This window comes from Musa acuminata, chromosome BXJ3-5, assembly GCF_036884655.1.
Source record: "Musa acuminata AAA Group cultivar baxijiao chromosome BXJ3-5, Cavendish_Baxijiao_AAA, whole genome shotgun sequence".
NCBI lineage: Eukaryota > Viridiplantae > Streptophyta > Magnoliopsida > Zingiberales > Musaceae > Musa > Musa acuminata.
In genome coordinates, this window is record NC_088353.1 from 43,209,798 (window position 1) to 43,229,240 (window position 19,443).

Sequence of the window (19,443 nt, forward strand, 5' to 3'; positions counted from 1 at the left end):
CATTATGACGACGAGATTCTGCTCGGACGTGCGAGAAAGTACACGTCGAACAGGCCAAATCTATGGACATCGGAGAAGGAATCTTAGTGCGAAGCTGCTGTTTCATGGATAGATTTTGCTTTCCACAGTCTCGTATGCACACCTTTCTTTGTGTGCGTCACAGACTCGAGTCTTTTTCTCGGCCATTGGTGGTGGGAAAGAGACGATTACGATGAACGAAATGGTTGATTTTGATCGAGAGTTCACGTAGTTTACCGCGGTTTTGTGATAGGATCTAGCAAAGATTACGTTTCGGCTTACGCTCGTAGATCATGTCGCGCGGAGAGCGTCGCTAACGTGCGCGACTCCTGCCTATATGAAGCCGCGACGAGAGCAAGCAGACGCCTCGCCGACATCACCACTCCGCTCTCTCTCTCTCTCTCTCTCTCTCTCTCTCTCTCTCTCTCTCTCTCTCTCCATTTCTTTCGGCTTTTGTTGTGCGGTGCATAACATTGGGAGATGTCGGCAGCGGCGGCATGGATGGAGCCGAGGCTGGAAGTGGACAAGTTGAGCTACGAGATCTTCTCGATGCTGGAAAGCGAGTTCCTTTACGACGACCACAAGCTGTTGCTCCGCTCCACGCCCGCCGCACCCGCCGCCTCCTGCGCAGTCGCTGGCAGGGTGCGAGTTCTTTCCGTCGACGCTGCTGAAGGCGTCGTCACAGGCGCCACCCTCGGCCGCCTCGAGGCCTCCCTCCGCAAGCAGTCCGGCGATCCCGACGCCCGCGTTGCCGACTTCTTCGACCTCGCAGCCGGGTCGGGCTCCGGGGGAGTCCTTGTCGCCTTACTCTTCACCCGCGGCCCCGACGGCCGACCCCTCTTCTCTGCTGCGGAGGCCCTCCGCCTGCTCGCTAAGCACCGCCGCCACCTCGTCTCTGGTGCTCGGCGGAAGGGGATACTGGGGGGCCTTCTCTGCCGATCGGGAGGTCTGCTCCGACGGGTGTTCGGGAACACAACGCTGCGGGACACACTGAAGCCAGTGCTCATCCCGTGCTACGACCTGGCGACGGGAGCACCCATCGTGTTCTCGCGGGCGGACGCCGTGGAGGCGGACGGCTATGACTTCCGTATGGAGGAGGTGTGCGCCGCCACGTGCGCCGGGCCTGCGGCAGTAGAGGTGCGCTCCGTGGACGGTCGGACGATGATCCGGGCGGTCGGGGGCCGGCTGGCGATGGGGAACCCAACGGCGGCAGCCGTCACCCACGTGCTCAACAACCGGCACGAGTTCCCCACCGCCGGCGGGGTGGAAGACCTCCTCGTCGTCTCGATCGGTGGAGCAGAAGCCCCGGCACCACACGGCAAGGCCCGGGCGCTGCTCTCGGAAGCGGAGCTCGTGAGGATCGCCAGTAGCGTCCACGCTGACGTCGTACGGCGCCTCGACTTCTCCCCTCCCGTCACTTAACTGCCAATAATTAATTTCCATTTTATTTTTTTTATTAAAAGACTAATATAATCTCCATATAAGAGAACAATTTCGGTATTAGCAGTCCAATATTTGGGTATTTCCGTCAATCCGCAGCCTCATACATTCTTTTGCTTGAAACTGACGTAGGTGGATCAAGCTGTGGCGACAGCGTTCGGGGAGTGTCGGGCCACCAATTACGTACGGATCGAGGTGGGAACTACAACAATACTTCTATCGTAGAGAGGGTTTTTGGGAATCGCCGGGCCTAATTGTGGCTAATAACTGCGTGGGGGCACTGCAGGGCAACGGGGCGGTGCCGGGGACGACGACCGCGGCTGCAGCGGGGGAGGGGATGTTGAGAGAGAGGGGGGTGGAGTCAGTGCTGTTCCGGGAGAGGAAGCTGTCGGAGCGGACCAACGAGGAGAAGCTGAACCTGTTTGCGGCGGAGCTGATCAAGGAGCAGGAGCGGCGGAAGCAGAGCACCGTGCCCGCGGTTGCTCTGAAGACCTCAGTGACGCCCTTCGAGTCCTCCTCATACTCCACCGCTACCTCCGCCTGATCGCGGTTGACGTTGGCCGATCCTCTTGTCGGGTGCATGCAGTTTGTTTCACCGGCAACCTCAAAGCATGTCTTAAGTCCATCGTGAGAGTTAACTCGATCATATTAATAATAGATGGCATATATTAAGTGAGAATAATATTGCTTATGTAGATGGCATGCTAATAATGATGATCTGAAAGTTCTATCAACCACTAATGACATTTATAGGCTTATGATAAAGTTCTAAATCGTATCAACTGAGACGTTGATAGTCCATAGTAAGGTTATGGATCAAACATAAGTTTCATCCGAAAAAATACATGCATAGATAGATAGCCGACAAATCTCTTTCCGAGATGTTTGAAGACTGTGGGGCTCTATAGTATCTTGGTTGGTAACTAGAATGGATTCTCTCACAACTTATTGTCAAATCACTGCCCCCTATATATATATATATATATATATATATATATATATATATATATATATATATATATATATATATATATATATATTGGGTTTTTCTTTGTCCTTATTTAAATATGTTTTCAGTTATAATTATGTTGATGCTTTAGATTTCGGACTATTTTAGATGATATCATCTGTGTTCCCCGATGATCGCGGCGGGGCGCGTGCGGAAAGGCCCGCACGTGCCGGGAGTCTCGCCGTTGAGTCCGGGAGGAGGGCAGTCAAAGATGTAGTGGAGGTGCCCACACGTGTTGGTCAACCGAACCCCAAGCTATATGGCATCCACGAAACAGAAAAGCTTACTGCATTCCAGTTCTTCTGCAGCTTCTTCCTCCTGAGCTCTCCTTTTTCTGGGCTTTGCCAAGTCACTATGACCAGTTATGTTAATGCCAGCAATGGCCTTCACCAAGTCGAGATATCTCATCTTCTACCTGCTTCATCTTGGTCTTCTGTTCAGCTTTGCTTCCTTCTGAAGTAGAGCTTGGTAATCTCTTTCCTTTAAATACACAAGTTAACATTTAACATCTCATAAGAATATGATCATATTTACCAAAAAACTTGAATTGGAGAAGAAGAAATGAAAAAATGCAGATGAAGATAAAAGGAAAGAACAATATTATGCTGTTAGGCAATTGAATATAGGATGCAATTAATCAGCAATATCAGATCATGATATAAGAAATTATGCAATGGGTAGAATACCACATTTAAAATCCCTCGAGTGTGATCAATCTCCAGCACTAGAGTTCACCAAGTTACATGAAAGCCATAAACATTGGGAAAAAAGAAGTTCATTGATCGATTTTGTAGCAATTTGTAAGGTGAGCAGACATCTAAAGTAGCACTCTTACCATTCTACAATTCGATCTAAAGAGCACAGATCATCAACATAAAGTCCAACAAAAATAATGAAAACCAATGCTTTGTAGGCTCAACTTACTTCCAGTCGCGGCAAAGTTGTACATGGTGGAAGTGTCATCAAAATTGTTTCTACATATGTATACTGATTACATTATTCACTAAGCAGATGTTACAGAAATCTAAAACGTTGATTACAAGGACAAACCTCGGAAAGAGTATGCATACAAGTATACTGGTAAAAAAACATCTCAAATCTAACTCAGTGATGAAATACAGCCTTCTGCAGTCACATCATTTTAAAGGCACTTTAACAAGACAAGATACCAATGATGACAAATGAAAGTGAACATTCAAAATGGTGAATGTTAATTCGTTCATCATGTTAGGAGTAAAATCGAGAATGTTGCCATCCAAAATGATCCTTCTCTATCACACTGTCATGATCTATCTCGCTGTGCACAAGATAATTCTTATTTTTAGCACATATCAAAATACATCAAGGCCCAATCCCAGTGTAGGTCTAACCCAAGGAAACCCTGATCTATGTTTTGACTCGATTGAAACATATCTACTATGCAAGTTAGCTAGTTCTATAAGCTTTAAACTTCATGGTTGTTTTAAGAGGTGGATTAGCATTCACCAAGGTGAAATCTCATTCATTCAATTAGAATATTTGCCTTTATTATCTTGAGTAGCGATTCAATTTTAATATCCATATTTAGGCAAGTTCAGCATTGATGTTAATAATAGTGAACAAGACATGCAACCTAAATGAATAGTCCAAAGCATAGAAACAAAAAACAATTATCTCTTGTCAAGAACCAGTTCAGTTTTCCGATAGTACTGTACTTATGTAAAGTGTTCCTATCAATCGAAGCTTTGTTTTCTTTCCTATCAAAGAAAGGATTTTAGTAATAAAAAACAGAGGATGATATCTGTTCTGTTATACTACTGCATCAAGGAATTTATGATCAACCATATTCTACTGCTATAGCCCTCAAAATCATGTAGAACAAAACCTATTGTAATGTCAATGCAACTTCAAAAGGAAGACATGCTGCATTGTCCTGCCAAACTTTATAAAAGGTTACAATTAATTCAGGAAAATAATTCCTTCTTTTTTGATAAATATGATGAGAAAATAGTTAGATCATTACCAAAAATCAAAAGAGATTCAATTAACTTGACCTTCTTAAACCATATCCATCTTCTCAACAAACAATTCAATATCACATGATTATCATTTTTATGTCATTTGCATGGCTAACAAAAGTTTTTATTATAGTTTCCAAAAATTTTCTACCAGTTAAGATATACCAGAACCAAAAATATTTCTCAAACATTCAACTATCAATCTAGTTTACCATTGATTACTGCATGGAAAAGAAAAATATAACTCAATTTCTGGTCTGACCTAACCTATTGTATTTGGAAAGGAATCACAAGCATCTAGCTATAGAATCAGTATCTGAACAAGACAACAATGGCCAGTAAGTAGCTCACACTTATCTAAAAGGTCATCTTGGAACTAAAGTCTACCTGCTGGCTAAGCAGTTTAACCCTTTTTGGCTACCAAGCTTAGAGTCAAAAGGATAAAACTGGTGGCATATTGGTAAGGCTACCAATATGCCTACACAACCATCGACCATAATCCTTCTTTCAAACGTAAAGGCCCAGTGTGCATCAACAGATGGAATTAGTACTGTCCTATGCTGAAATGTACTATAAGTCTGTAAGTTCTTCGCACAAAAGTACCGCATCCAGCATTTAAAGAGACAATATAACTCTTCCAATCAAACAAACCAAATCGATTAATGGATAGAACTACAGATGATCTCATTTTTCATCCAATCAACAGACGATAGCATATTCCACTTCAAGAAGTGCTACTTCTCGACCCCAAATCACAACCGATGGCCGTGAACCGAGATCTTTCAAGCAAACCAAAACCACATAACGATTTACCAGATAAAAGAAGAAGGCAAAAGAGAATAAAAATCAGCCTCCGGAAGATGAAGGTATGCTACAACCGGAATGCGTCGGGAGAATCTCTTCGAAAGCTTCAGCGCTTCCCCCGGCTGGTCCGGCCGTCTCCGTCTCCCACAGGGGATCGAAAGAGAAGACGGCGCGCTCTCAAAAGCCCTTGAGGCTTCGTTCGCTTATACGTTTCAATAGTTGGATTAGATCGCCGGGCCGCCACAAGAAGCCCATGGGCTTCTATTGGCCTTTCTTCGACTCTAATACATGGAGCCCATACTCTGGTACACACTATATATATATATATATATATATATATATATATATATATATATATATATATATATATATATATATATATATATATACGTTTGTATGCTTTTTTCTTATGACAATAATACGTCACAATGCCATAACTACTTAGGGTTTTTAGTTAAATTTAAATTATTTATATTTATTTTTTTTATTAATTTTTAATAGAGTAATTTTGGACTTCTGTACCTCTTTTGGTACCACTAATAATAATAATTTTTTTTTTATCTATTTTCGTAATACATGTTCTTACTATATTAACTGATTCATCCTTTTTTTTTTTTCCTCGATTAAAGTGAGATTTTATTGATCAGAAATGAATGTTTAAAAATCAATAGAATGATGTTATCTTGGTCTGCTTGGTATATTTGCAGAAGAGTGAATCAGCCCTATGGATTGATTGTTCATGATATGAGGTCAAGAAAGAAAGAAAGGATCAATATATACATGATGACTTTACTATTGTACTAAGGCCCACCTGCAAAATTATTATTATTATTATTATTATTATTATTATTATTATTCCTCAAAGCAGCTGCTAAATGGGCTAATAAAAATGTGGAATGGACATTGGAAGCAGCAATAGATAAGGAATTTGAATGCTAGCAGTCCCTACCTGGTTGAATACATTGTGCAGCATGCTGCTTGTCTATGATACATTTGGAAATCAATCATAGCTGTGTTTGGACCACATCAACCATACCTTGAGCTTTTGGATCCTTGTCCACAGAGTTCTTCTGTTGGTGTTGCAAAACTGTGCCACCAACCAGAGGCAGAAGAATGCCCAAACAAGGGAGGTTGATCTGTTTCTGCAGCCATGCTTCTTCATGTTAGCTCAACCTAGAACATGAGAATCATGTTCTAGAAACATGGACAACCATTTCCAGTCATGTTTCTTTTCTCTCTCTCTCTCTCTTTCTTTTTCTTCTGCTTGGATGCATTTTCTCTTCCAGGGGTGGTACATGTGATGTGTATGAGCATCATGGGGTGTAGCTGGTTAGCTGGTATAATAGCCCTGCACTAGTTCCACACCAAAGGTACTTTTGCTGTTGTCCTTTTCCCACCCTGGATGTGCAGCTAGGTTCCTGTCTCTCAACATGCCCAATTGGCTGGTAGATCAGAAGGCTGCTGCTTGCCTTTGCTTTTTCCGAGTCCTTTAGGGTTTCGATCCACCCAATTAATATCACTCGGTGCTGGCTTTTTCTGCCTTGGCCAGAGACCACAGGTCAGGTTGGTTCTCTCTTCTCAGGCTGGCATCCATGGCCAGGAGGACATGGTTCCATTGCTCTCATTGTGTCAGGCTTGCAAGCTCCCTTGTTTGTCAAGACCACACCCATCTGCGCTTGCCCACCATCATCCATCTACAGGGCTGGGAGAGTTGGATATAGCTCAGTGGTCCATCGGATTCAGGTGGTCCTCGATGCTAAGGCTGCACCAACACCAGCGGCAGGAGGGACATGAGCAGGTAGTTCCTTAACTGAGAGAAAAGCCTGTGCAAGAGGGAAGGGCAGATATGTATCCACCGGGCAAATAAGCATTCAAGTTTGTGAACATCTGTTCTCTCTCTCTCTCTCTCTCTCTCTCTCTCTCTCTCTACATGAGACTCCGTGAAGCACACAACAAGAGCATTCTCGTTCGGAGTGGCACCTCAGTTTCCAGCTCCTGATGGAGTCTGTAACACTGAACCGATGCGCTAAGCAAATGTGGTGGTGGAAGCACCATGATGATGATGATCACAACCTGGTATGTTGTTCCCTTTTTCTTTGACTCGGCTTACTGTCTCTCAACATTGTTAAGGACAAAGAATGTTGAGAGCCAAGCAGCACTGTTTCGAAGATGAAAAGAGTTAGCCTCTTCAAACCATCTCCTTGTCTCCTAATCTTTTCATCTCCTTTGGCCGGCCAATCCAAGAAGAAACAAACACCTAGACTTAGCTGCTCGCTCATCTCTACTCACATCAAATCCTTTTTGTACTTCCTATCTTGGTTGTTGCACCTGCTTTACAACCATTAACCAAAATGAAGGACTATGAGTTCTCTCCTGTGATGGAGCCTCTCTCTTTCTCATGCCTTTTTATTGTACACCCATGTGCGAGTAGGCCTCGCTAACCACACATTGTCTTTTGGCTTTGTCCATAATGATCGACTCCTATCATTTGATGCAGTGACCGAATAGTCAATCACAGTGTTCCATCGATGACTAACTAAAGTCTGTCTGTCCATCTCAGATGCTGTCACAAAGACAGCATTTGGTATTCTGTATGCATCCATGGCAACACTGGAACAGCAAGTTTAACTCACTCCTAAGTTTCATGTCTCAACAATAGCTAAGAAGATTATACATGCAGTCATGATTTATTTGTGAAGATATAATATATGTATATATATATATATATATATTCCCTTGGTATAATAGTGGCAGCATCTTTAATCTTTGTGTACACAACTTGAGAACAGCAGAAGTGGGGATTTTGTTGGATAGGCTTCTTTTCCCGAGACCTGAGAGTTCCTTTTGGGTGACATGCAAAGCTGCTCAGTCCTCGGAAGGGTAGAAAGCTGGGAGCCAAAACACTTGGGCTCTTCTTGCTTGCACCATCACCAACAAAAGCAAGGCAAAAGAAAAGTGAAGTGCCATGCATGAGCAGACCAAAACCAGTGCCTCGCATTCTGGTGGCTCCAATCCAATGGAGAGGCACCTGTGGCGAGGACCCCTCTCGCCTGCACCACCATGCAAAATAATGAGAGAGAAGGAAGACCAACGGTTGAGCTTTTCTCAAGGGGAGAAGGTAGCGAAGCTTTCATATCAGAGGTAATCCTATGTACTCGTATCACTACTAACTTACAACTGTTGCCGACATTGTGAGAAGGATGTATGCATGACTCCAGATTGAATGCAGAAGAAAGCACACAAGCAATGAGCTTGTAGGTAAATTATATAGGATCCAAGTAGTGAGAGATCAAAGCCCAAGAGCTACAGTTTCTTCTCTCTTTGAGGGATTGGATCTCATGGTGATCAGCTGCATAAGATGAAATGAGAGCTCCCAGACTTGTGTCCTCAGTAGTCAATGGACCATAAAATCATGTGCATATATATACATGAATCTGTGCCAGGAAAACAAAAGTGAAAGCATATGAATGGCTGTGACATGGATATCATCTGCACAGTCTCATCATCGGAAAGAGGGAGAACAACTATGAGATCACATATGATGCTCACATGTTCTTTAGGGTATCATAGCATATATGTATGAGATCACATATGTGAGAGAGATGCACACCTCAAGTCCCATCCAAGAATCTCTCAAGGATCTGACACATCAACCCGAACCCTAGAAAAGCTCAGCAGAGAGAATGACTTGCACTTGGAAACCAATACAAGAAAAACAATGCAATCCATGGATTCGAACAAAGCAGAAAGCGCAACATAAATAATTGCAAACAAAATAAAAGGGAACAAAGGATGAGAGGCATGAAATATTGTAGACAAAACTACTAAAAATGTCTCTACCCTTTACTCACACATACTGACGCTTGAAAGAATCATAGAACTTTCTCCACAAACACATGTCACGGAATCTTTGGTCTCATCCATACAGGTGTAGTGCAAAAACAGCTTCTATTTCTATATCGTTCAGAAGATCGTATGCTCTTTCTATAAAATATCACAAACAAGTAAAGAAGATGTTGTTTCATAGACTAAATCACACTTACATCCTCTCACCCAAACAAATGACAAAGGATCACACTTATCTAAACCTCTAGTTCTCTATCTCTGACATGAGCTTGGTGACAAGCCCCCTTGAGTCCTGCAAAAGAATGAAACCATCATCAAGAGCCAAACTTAAAATATGTGATCACATATGTACCTCCATTTTCCATATAATACAATCTAAAGCACCACACAAAGTGACTGCTACATCAAATACACAGAGAGAGAGAGAAAGAGAGAGAGAGAGAGAGAGAGAGAGAGGCATGCTTGGCTCCTTGCACGCCACCCACACTAGCTAATCACTCCATGGATTGGTCTATATGTGTGGCATACAGGGAGCCAGGCACGACCCGTTTCACCTGTGCTCTTTCCAACCATGATCTCCGCTCTGTATGGAAGAAAGACACCGAATACTTTGCTCGGTGGAAGGCAGTGAAGAGGCCATTCCTCATCCTTCCTCTTCCTCTCTCACAAACACAACTCTTCCCATGGAGAAAAGGAACACCACACCACTGGATCTAAAACCCTAGGCCAAACAGCCTCTGAAAGGAGATGAAGAGGAGGAGGAAGAAGGGATGAGAGACCAAGGTTGAGCTGAAGAGGATTTATAGCCATCAGGGAGGAGAGGATTTCCCTACCCAAGAGTAAACAGGCATTCAAATACTACCAAAAGGAACCACTTTTTATGGTGCAAACTCACCGCCCACCCTGGGAAAACCTCATCCCGCCTCCCCAAAACCCTAGCAGGGGCTGAGCTGGTTCTCTCAGCTGGACCTGGCTTTTCGTAGAGATAGATGGAAGGGAGAGTGTGCAAGCTTTTGATACTAGTCCCAGCTTGCAGGGCCTCATGAGAACAAAACAAGTAAAGCCTGCTGGCTTTCCTCACTCCCTTCTAAGGGATCCTTCTTTTTCTTTCTCTCTTCTGAACTGGGGTTTGTCTGGAGCACTTGGATTAACTTCAGATTCTTGCAGCCAACCTCACACGACCAATCAGAAATAAGACTGTGTTCTTTACGTATTATCAACACTCAGTACACCTTCTTGTTCATGTATATTTTACTCTTATCCTTCTTCTCATACACATGCCATACTTTTAATGCCTCTATAACTTTGGTTCTCCAAATGTCTCGATCGATATGTTTTCCATCACTCAACATGCCTGAACGAAAAAATTAGTATGATAGACTGCAATATGTGTCCGAGTCAATAATTCCCATGATGCATCACTATGCTCTTATAATCTAATATCCACATGCCACCTAAATGACATCCATGTAAATGCTGCATGATGTCACAGTGCCAATGTAATACTTATGCAACCCATGAGATACATACATCACATAATATTCATATGTATGACTGTATGTCATATCATATGTGCTTTGACCAGATCAAAAGATGAGTGAGGCAAGCTTTGAGATTTTAGATAAGTTTAAATGTTAAAGAACAATCATAAAAATAGCATATTTAACATGTAGAAATACTTGTAAAGGCTAATGAGTAACAGTATGGAATGAGTATAACTTTGTGTGATTACAAATTATTTATGAGTTAATAGAGGGCACTAATCGATCGATCCATTGCCTGCAAAGTTGTAATAAACTCTACTCTATTGGATGCGAGGATCTGTTTGTTCTCTCCAAATAGGTTGTGTTGTGGTTTAATTGAATTAGGAATGAGCTCTGAGCTCCGAGATAAAGTGCATTGGATCAACCTATTAACGTAATCTTTAGATATGTATTCATGAACAATGAATGAATCACTACTCCTTATCAGAGGCATAATTTATCCATCCTACAATGTTAATCGCACAATCATGTTTATTGTGGCCTAATGTGTCTGAAGAGCTCATTTCGCCAACAGTGTTTCGTACTTAGCTGAGGTCTCATGAACCCTAGAAGTGTTGCAAGTGGATCAACAGAGCCAGTTTATCATTATTTCTTGGTGTTATTGAAGGATATATGTTCGTATCGAGCATTCTAATATCGGTTTAAACCGAATACTTTTAGTCGTTCCTCCGATATGATTTGTCTGTATCATTGGTTTGAAGGATCATCTGTTGTGCATGCTAGTAGTTTCATATTAGCAACTTCAATGTTATACTTCCTAGCAACAAGTTTCCTTCTTCTTGGACATCATTTATTTCCTACTACTGCATGACTAGCACACATATATATATATATATATATATATATATATATATATATATATATATATATATATATATATATATATATATATATATATTCCTCTAATTCTGTGAGAATCTCTCAAGTAGATTCAGCAAAGCTTAAGATATCTTTAATGAGCAGGCCATTTGATCCTCCTTTGATGGTTGCCCCAAAAAGATGTGGAGAATAGATCTCCTTCGACATTTACAAGAATCAAAACTGCTCCTACTGTTGTGATGCATGCATTTCCCAGTTCATGTCGATGTCACCTAAACACATCACAAACTGTGATGATACAATCAATGGTTGGTAGAAACCAAAGTAAATTTGTTGTTTGCTTGCTTGCAAATCGATTTCAGCTGTTCTTGTAGAATGTAGACCTGAAGCTTAATTCTGTGAGTAGTATGGGAATAATGAACGGAATGATGATGCATGGTGGGTAGTCATATGTTAAACATCAATGCTTGTACAAGCATCCGACTTTGTCCAAAGAGTACTAATTAGACTAATAGAAAGGGAAGTGGCATAGTTGCCAAGGTCTTGAGATCAGCAAACTGGGAGCTGGTAATGGACCTTTCCATGTCACTTCCTAAAACATTGCATACTCTGCTGACTAAGAAGTGAGGAAAGCAACATCAGCTAACAACATATAATATTATGTTTGGCATCATTCATCAGGACAAAAATAGGCTACAATGATCCTCCAAATTAATGTTCCTACTTCTCTTTAATACTTAATTACTAGAAATATCACATGTTGATGCATTTAAGTGTGGATGGATTGCAAAATCCAACAATATCTCATTGAACTTTGGCAAGCTTTGAAGCCATTGCCAACTTCTGATTCCCAAATCTATCAGATATTGATTAGTTTTCTCCTTCCACCAAAATGAATTCAGTGAGAAAGATAAGTAGTATGTTCTTTTTTCTAATTTTGCAACAAGAAAGAAAATGAAATTATCATTGTGATTAACAACAGATGAATCACTTGGGTGGAAAAAAAAAAAAAAAAAAGTCTGATTCATTTGGCAAAAGAACATTTTGTGGCACTTTTAAGAGTGACCTCTAAATGAATTGAAGGTAGAAGAGATAGTCTAATTTCTTCCTTAGTGGCAAGATTAGTTGTAATGGGGATTTCCATTAGGACAAACAAACTCACTCTCTTACCAAAATGCTTTAGAAATAGAATACCTTTTAATTCATGCTTTTCCTACAAAAAGGTAGAAGCATGTTCCCAAAACATCTTTCTCATGACCACCCCACCCAAAGTCCTTCTCCTTGGAGGCTTCCCCTTGTACAATGAAATGCCCCAACAATGAGAGTGTTTTGTGCAATTGGATAAAGTTAAAGTGGGAATAAAAAATATTGCATGGGGGGAGTGGTTGAGACATCAAGCAATGGTCATGGTGGATAGTATTAGGATGTAACATGTTGGAGAGCATAGAATATTAGGTTTGGAAGGGGATGTGGACAAAAGACATCAACATGTGTGGCTTGAGAAAATCTTTGTCACATTCAAAGATCAGCTCACATATTTTATATGATTTGCTTTTCTGCTTTATTGGACATGCTTAGCACGTAAATTGATGCTTCTTTGGTCAAATGAGACGACAGAATCCATGTTTCACCCCATTTGAAATAATCATGATGGAAGTCTTTGTAAATTGTGCATGTAAAGTAAAGCCACTCACCACATAAGAAAGATAAAGCTACTGGTTGCATGTTTTATATGTCTTTCCAACTTGTAGACATCATAGGAATTGACTACTGATTAAGCTTTCCCTTAGTTGAGTAAGTATGTTATCAAGTACAAATTTCCACAAACAATATTATAAATATATTTATGGACATTCATACATGTCATTATGGTTAAAATCCTTTAAATACACATTATAAACATAAGAACATTAGTGAGGTTTGGGTATTCAAATATCTTATATTTTAGTCTAGCTAATGTGAACTATAGTTAATTGTGGTTAACCTGAATTTTCTGGATAATACTTGATATCATGATTCCTCAAATGTGTGTTTCTCAACATAAAATTTGTGATAGCCAATGAAGAATAATAAAATTGTGGGGTTTTACACATATATTCTTTCAAAATATATATATATATATATATATATATATATATATATATATATATATATATATATATATATATATATATATATATATATATATATATATATATATATGTTTGTGTGTGTGTGTGTGTGGACTCTAGAAATGCAACTAGTTGAGACATTTGACAAGTACTTGAGTAATACTTGATATTATGATTCCTCAAATGTGTGTTTCTCAACATAAAATTTGTGATAGCCAATGAAGAATAATAAAAAAAACATGCTAAATATTAACTTAAATTTGGAGTTAGCAATAGGTATATGCATAGGATGAGTCTCCTACCTTGAAGGAACTAATCCTCAAGAAAATGTATTGATGTTAAAGAAAATAAAAAGAAAGAGAGGAAAGTAAATAAGCTTAATTGGAATAAATATTTTATGCAACAAAAGAAAAATATCGTCTAAAACATTTGAGTTTTTATTTTGGACTTTGTTCCATACAATAAAGAGATATTTCGAAACTCTTGATTTGTTTAGATATGTGAAAATTTGGGAAGAATTTGCGCAATTAATGCTTGCTTTGAGATCTTCCAAATTAATTTTTTATGTTGGCAAGTTGGGTGAAGCCCAGATTTAAGCCCAAATCAAATGGATTGGGCCGACAGGCCCAACAGCATTGATTGATAAGCTGCCACTACTTGGATTTTGAAGCTCAAATAAAATAATTTTAGATTTTATGAAGGTAAAATAAATTAATCTCAACGAAAAAAAATTACATAATGGATAGGTAAAGGTGATTATAAGACTTTGAATTTTCTATTATTCAACCAATGTGAGATTAAATGTATTTATGATGTTGATATGTTTCATATACTCTCGTTCGATGTTACTCCTGTTGGGTGGCATATTTGAAGTCTACATGCTCCGGAAGACGCTATCCATGTCAATGGCAGAGGAGCGAGAGAGAGAGAGAGAGAGAGAGAGAGAGAGAGCACAGTCCATTTGAGCTCCTCTCTCTATGTGGATTCTAACTCAGATATCCTTGTCCTTGTCCCAGCTCATGGGTAAGCAATCTTAGCGAAAGCTTGATATCCATGATCATGAGAAGTGAGCATAAACCTATGAGAAAGATCTCTCTCTCTCTCTCTAGGAATAGAGAATGAGAATGTTGCACCAGAAACAAAAGGAATGCGTTTCTTCTTGAGCGCATGATACTGCACATTAGGATTTATGATCGAAGCAATGAAAACTAATGTTGGATCCTCTTCTTGGATCTAAACCATTGCTGAAGTAGAGTTCACTCGCAAGAAGCATGTGCCAAGCTCGAACATAAGATACCTCTTCTTCCCACTGCACGAGGAATAGCACTGTAGAATGATAAGAACTATAAGCTATGGAGTTTGTGTGTGTGCATGAACAACTACATTTCCATATCCTGACTAAAAAGGGTTCCACATATATGGCGAGCCATTCCCACTGATGTAGCTACCTAAGATTCTTGAAGCCATGCTTGGAGGGACCTCCCTCCATGGATCGCCCTCAGAATTGGTGCGGTGGTTCAACGCAGAGAGTATGACCTTATCAGAATAGCCCATGTCAAGTAATCCTCCCATACGAGGTGAGCTTATGGTTTGGAGGCTTCTTTCCACCATGGAGATAGGAGGAGGTGCACTAGTTGCTTGTGGTGCTGTGTGTGGGCTGAGGTTGGAGAAGCAGGACACTTGCTGATAACCTTCTGAGCTCGGCAGGGCTTGTTGGAAGGTGCTGTGGTTGTCCATGAGAGGAGGGAGGGAGGAAGAGGGTGTGTCGTCGTCGCCGGCCTCCGTGGCTACTGGGTCGGAGGTGACTCCCCTGCTCTTGTGGAATGCTCTACACAAGACCCAATCTTCCTGTTCAAAGCGAATCGGTTGGAGTTGCATAGAGTTCTTAGGAAAGAGCGAACGACGCAGATGATGCATCGTTCTGATACCATCATGCTCTCTAAAGACTCCCATGCATGCAGTAAAAGCAATTGCAGATGATGCAATAAGATGAGGTTTAGCGTGTCGATTGACCTTGAGAGAGAACTCGTGTGGATCGCCAGATGCTGCCATGCGGAACTCATGGATGACCCACTCGGTCTTCCTTCCCCTGGGAGCCCGTCCTCGGTAGAACACCAGCGTCTTTCTCATGCCAACGAGCACTCCTCGTCGGCTCACCTGCCGGTCTTTCCCCGTCGCCTTCCAGTAGCCTGATTCCGTGGCTCGGTTCGTCCGCCGCCCGGTGGCGTACTTCCTGTCCGGGAGGCTGAAGAAGTACCACTCCTTGCCGCCCACACATGCCACCTCTGTCCCACAGAAGACGAAGAAGAAGAAGAAGAAGAAGAAGAAGAAGAAGAAGACCACAACATCACCCACGAATACCTTGTCATTGGTTTCAGTTCATATGAATGATGCATTAGCACACTAATTTCTGCGACAATGTTGATATTGTTGCATGTCTTCGTAGCAGTTTTCGTTCTTCATCCACAATCTCAAAGCCTAGTTTCATGGAAGAGAAGGAATAGCGGCAGGACTACGGCGAAGGAAAGAAAAGATGAGCTTTGACAACGAGTCCTCCTCATCACACAGTGCATGCATACTATATATGAATTCGAAGCTCTATTTAATTAGGTTACAGTTTAGGCTTGTAATAAGTTGGAAGTTCCAAGCTACTAAGAAGTGCAATAATAATACATGGATCGAAGGAACATGCACAGGAAGGTGGGAGGCCACCGTGTATGGATTAAGATACATGAAGAAGAAGTGCAGAAGAGGCCGAACTGTTAGGGTAGCATAAAAAGGCCACGAGAAGGACAGGACGTGTGCAAGTTGCACCAGTTGGACGGAAATATCCTAACTGAGAAAGATGAAGATTTGGATCGATCCTGCTTTTAGATCTCTGCTCTGTGGACGCCAGAGGATGAGGTAAAGAATACTAGTTAAAGAGCGAGGCAAACAAGAGGAATCCATGTCGTATTCTTTTATGGGAGTCACAAGTTCTACTCGCACAGCAGCCGCTTCCAGGTAGCTAAACAGCCTACAAGTATGAAGAAGACGAAGAGCAAAGTAGATCGGATTTGTAGCTCCAAAGAAGGAGTATATTTATTTGGAGAAGGATATCTTGCAGAAAGGAAACCTAAAGCAGAGACAACTCTAGCGGTTCATTTACTCAGAATTAAACCTGGAAAAAAAAGGGAGAAAAGAGCAGCTATTGCACACACAGAATTCCAAGTCGCCGCAAATCAGGAACATGAAAGCAAATATCTGTTGCTGATAAGAGAGATTCGATGACGGTGGCCTTACCGGGAAGGTGCCATGGCTCGCACTTGTTGAGGTCAACGTCGATCATGGCCGGACAACCACACAGGCCACCGTCGCCGCTGACCTTCTTCATGAGGTAGTCACAAACCAGCTCCTCGTCCCGTGGGTGGAACCTGAACCCCGGCGGCAGTCTTGCCTCCACCATGCTCAAGAAGCTCATGCTGATGCTGATGCTGATGAAAAGAGAGAGAGAGAGAGAGGGGGGGGGTGGGGTGGATGGGCTTACTTGGTCATGAACAAGAGGAAGGAATCAACCCTACTGAAGAGGAGGAGAAGAGCTCAAAGTGGGTTAGAAGTGATGAAATGGGGGAAGAACATGAGGCTTTTATATATTTCTTTTTTCCTTGCTGATAAATGACATGAATAGTCAGTCTCATGCTGAGTTGGATCCTTGATGGCCCCATGCAATAAGTAGCATAAACACCATTTAGAAGAGGAAGAGGCATCTCCACAAAAACTCACTAAAAATCTTGGATTTAGGAAGGTGACACATCAACATTTCACGTGGTGCAACATAAGGTTGGTTCAATAATATAAGCGGCAATGCCGCATATGAAGCCAATCAACTTGATTGAGCCAAGCCTGAGTTGTGTCCTCCATAATCTTGGCTTCTATATGGTGATCAATAATAATGACTAGTAGAGCCATCAGTTCCTTTAACAGGATAAGGATTCATGGCATCTTGATGGAGGGGGGATGTAAGTGCCCCACCACTTTACATGCCATAACTGGGGGGGTGTTGTCCACCAATGCCCCAAGGAGGTGTCACACTTGAAAGGTTTGACGTGGGGTAGTTGCCCTCCTTGTCTTCCTGTAGAACGTGCTCTGCTCTGAAGAATCTTTGGCACCTGAAGGCCACCTCCCCATCTCACCCTTCTCTGATAGCAACATCTCCTTCCATTGCTACTGAAGCCAATGGGATACAGATATTAATGACTGGCTGGTCACATGACATGGTCCATCAGACAGACAGGTGAGGGGGCCAATCCTTGAGTTAAACTAACAACTATAGTTTAGAATACTCATAAGATGTGATGAATACATCATCATCGGTGTAAGATGAGATGATCTCAAATTCGCAAACTAAGCCAGTCAAATTAAGATGGTATGGATGACTTTGGCAATTTGAACAAACCTATCTAGGAGAGAGAGAGAGAGAGAGAGAGAGAGAGACACACACACACACACACACACACCTTTGCTTGCAGAACAAAGAGACACGTGGAGAGGCAATAACAAGAACTTCTTTCTTCCTGGAACGAATGTCATCAAGTGGCTGACTCTGTCCAATGGATTGCCTACTCTCTCTCTTTCTCTCTCTCTCTCTCTGCTCCATTTACTTTTACTGTCGTTTTCTTGGAACTATTGAATTGACTAAAATAGTTGGAGCATCTTCTTTTATAAAGTTGGTATACTTTTTCTGAGTTAATCCTCAGCTAGCTTTCTATTTTCTTTATGAAAAAACAAGTGCAAAATTCTTCTGCAACACCTTTCTATGTTGGGTGATCTCCCAGATATTTAATTTTTCTAATATCTCCAGCTTTTTTTTTTATTTTATTTTTTTCTCTCAATGCCACAGAATAATTGCTTGTTCTGATTTGGATAAACTATAGAGTACCATATAGTCTAATTAATTAGGTGGATAACACAACCCATCCACCTAATTAATTTCGTCCAATAAATCACCTTCTAATTGATCATAATTATTAGACTGCTACAGAAAAATAATAATAATAATAATAATAATATCAACACGGAATACATGTCCTACTTAAGACTAGTAATAAGAAATGTGTACAAAGAGATCACTAATAAGAATTAATGGCAGTAAACAACAGAAATGTGATCAAATTAATAAAAATCACACAGATAGTAGTTCCTCACTCCTGATCTGAAGTGAGGCAAAATGAAATGGCAACATCTCTCATAACGATAATATATGATATATTAAATCATGTGAAGAAACTATATGTGGTTTCTAGTCATACATATTTTGAATCCATTCAGAAAAAGCTTTTGTAGCTCTAATATATCACAACCAAAACCACAAGTATAAAGCTAAGTCATAGACTTTAATATAAAAAAAAGTATTCATTCCATATCAATAATTATATCAACTTAAGATATTGATCCAATATGTGTCATCTTTTCCGCTGAATCTAACGACTACAAGATCACAAACTCCACAGTTAAATAATTGTAGAATCTAACATAGAATTTGGTATTTATCATGTTCTGATGAAAAACAACAAGAAAAAAAGGTTTCCATATTTAAAATACCAGCTGAAACACACGGATTCTCTGAAACTCAAACCTACAAGGAGCAATACATGCAGAGGCACAAACCTTGACCATTGATCTTTCAACTTTCCGAAAGCAGACTTGTCACTAGATAATCATATCAGATGCTTGGTCAAACATCTATATTCTCCATATGATTAATACCAACATATTGAGAGTCCACATAGTTGTGTGGTCATTCAAGTGGTTGATCCCTTCATGGAACTAAAAGAATATGTGCCTGCAAGGAAGTCATAGTTAGGCGATAAGTGGAT

General features: G+C 41.0%; 2 protein-coding genes and 2 long non-coding RNA genes across 5 annotated transcripts; 1 reads left to right on the forward strand and 3 right to left on the reverse strand.

Moving 5' to 3' along the window:
- The first annotated feature begins 284 nt into the window (after window positions 1-284).
- On the forward strand, window positions 285-2,140 carry LOC135638138 (patatin-like protein 3). The gene is made up of 3 exons (XM_065151103.1): window positions 285-1,404; window positions 1,591-1,653; window positions 1,745-2,140. The coding sequence occupies exons 1-3, from the start codon at window positions 499-501 to the stop codon at window positions 2,000-2,002; spliced, it is 1,227 nt and encodes a 408-aa protein (XP_065007175.1). The 5' UTR covers window positions 285-498; the 3' UTR covers window positions 2,003-2,140.
- A 73-nt stretch (window positions 2,141-2,213) lies between these two features.
- On the reverse strand, window positions 2,214-5,469 carry LOC135638139 (uncharacterized). 2 transcript variants are annotated; one of them, XR_010496520.1, is made up of 2 exons: window positions 5,343-5,469; window positions 2,214-2,947 (listed from the first exon to the last, which is right to left on the reverse strand). It is a non-coding gene; the product is annotated as an uncharacterized LOC135638139 (long non-coding RNA). The 2 variants fall into 2 exon arrangements; XR_010496519.1 differs by having other exon boundaries at window positions 5,278-5,435.
- Window positions 5,470-7,886: 2,417 nt separating this feature from the next.
- Window positions 7,887-10,254, reverse strand: LOC108952808 (uncharacterized). The gene is made up of 2 exons (XR_010496617.1): window positions 8,879-10,254; window positions 7,887-8,702 (listed from the first exon to the last, which is right to left on the reverse strand). It is a non-coding gene; the product is annotated as an uncharacterized LOC108952808 (long non-coding RNA).
- A 4,608-nt stretch (window positions 10,255-14,862) lies between these two features.
- On the reverse strand, window positions 14,863-17,170 carry LOC103986319 (NAC domain-containing protein 21/22). The gene is made up of 3 exons (XM_009404289.3): window positions 16,871-17,170; window positions 15,602-15,873; window positions 14,863-15,436 (listed from the first exon to the last, which is right to left on the reverse strand). The coding sequence occupies exons 1-3, from the start codon at window positions 17,046-17,048 to the stop codon at window positions 14,987-14,989; spliced, it is 900 nt and encodes a 299-aa protein (XP_009402564.2). The 5' UTR covers window positions 17,049-17,170; the 3' UTR covers window positions 14,863-14,986.
- Window positions 17,171-19,443: the final 2,273 nt, after the last annotated feature.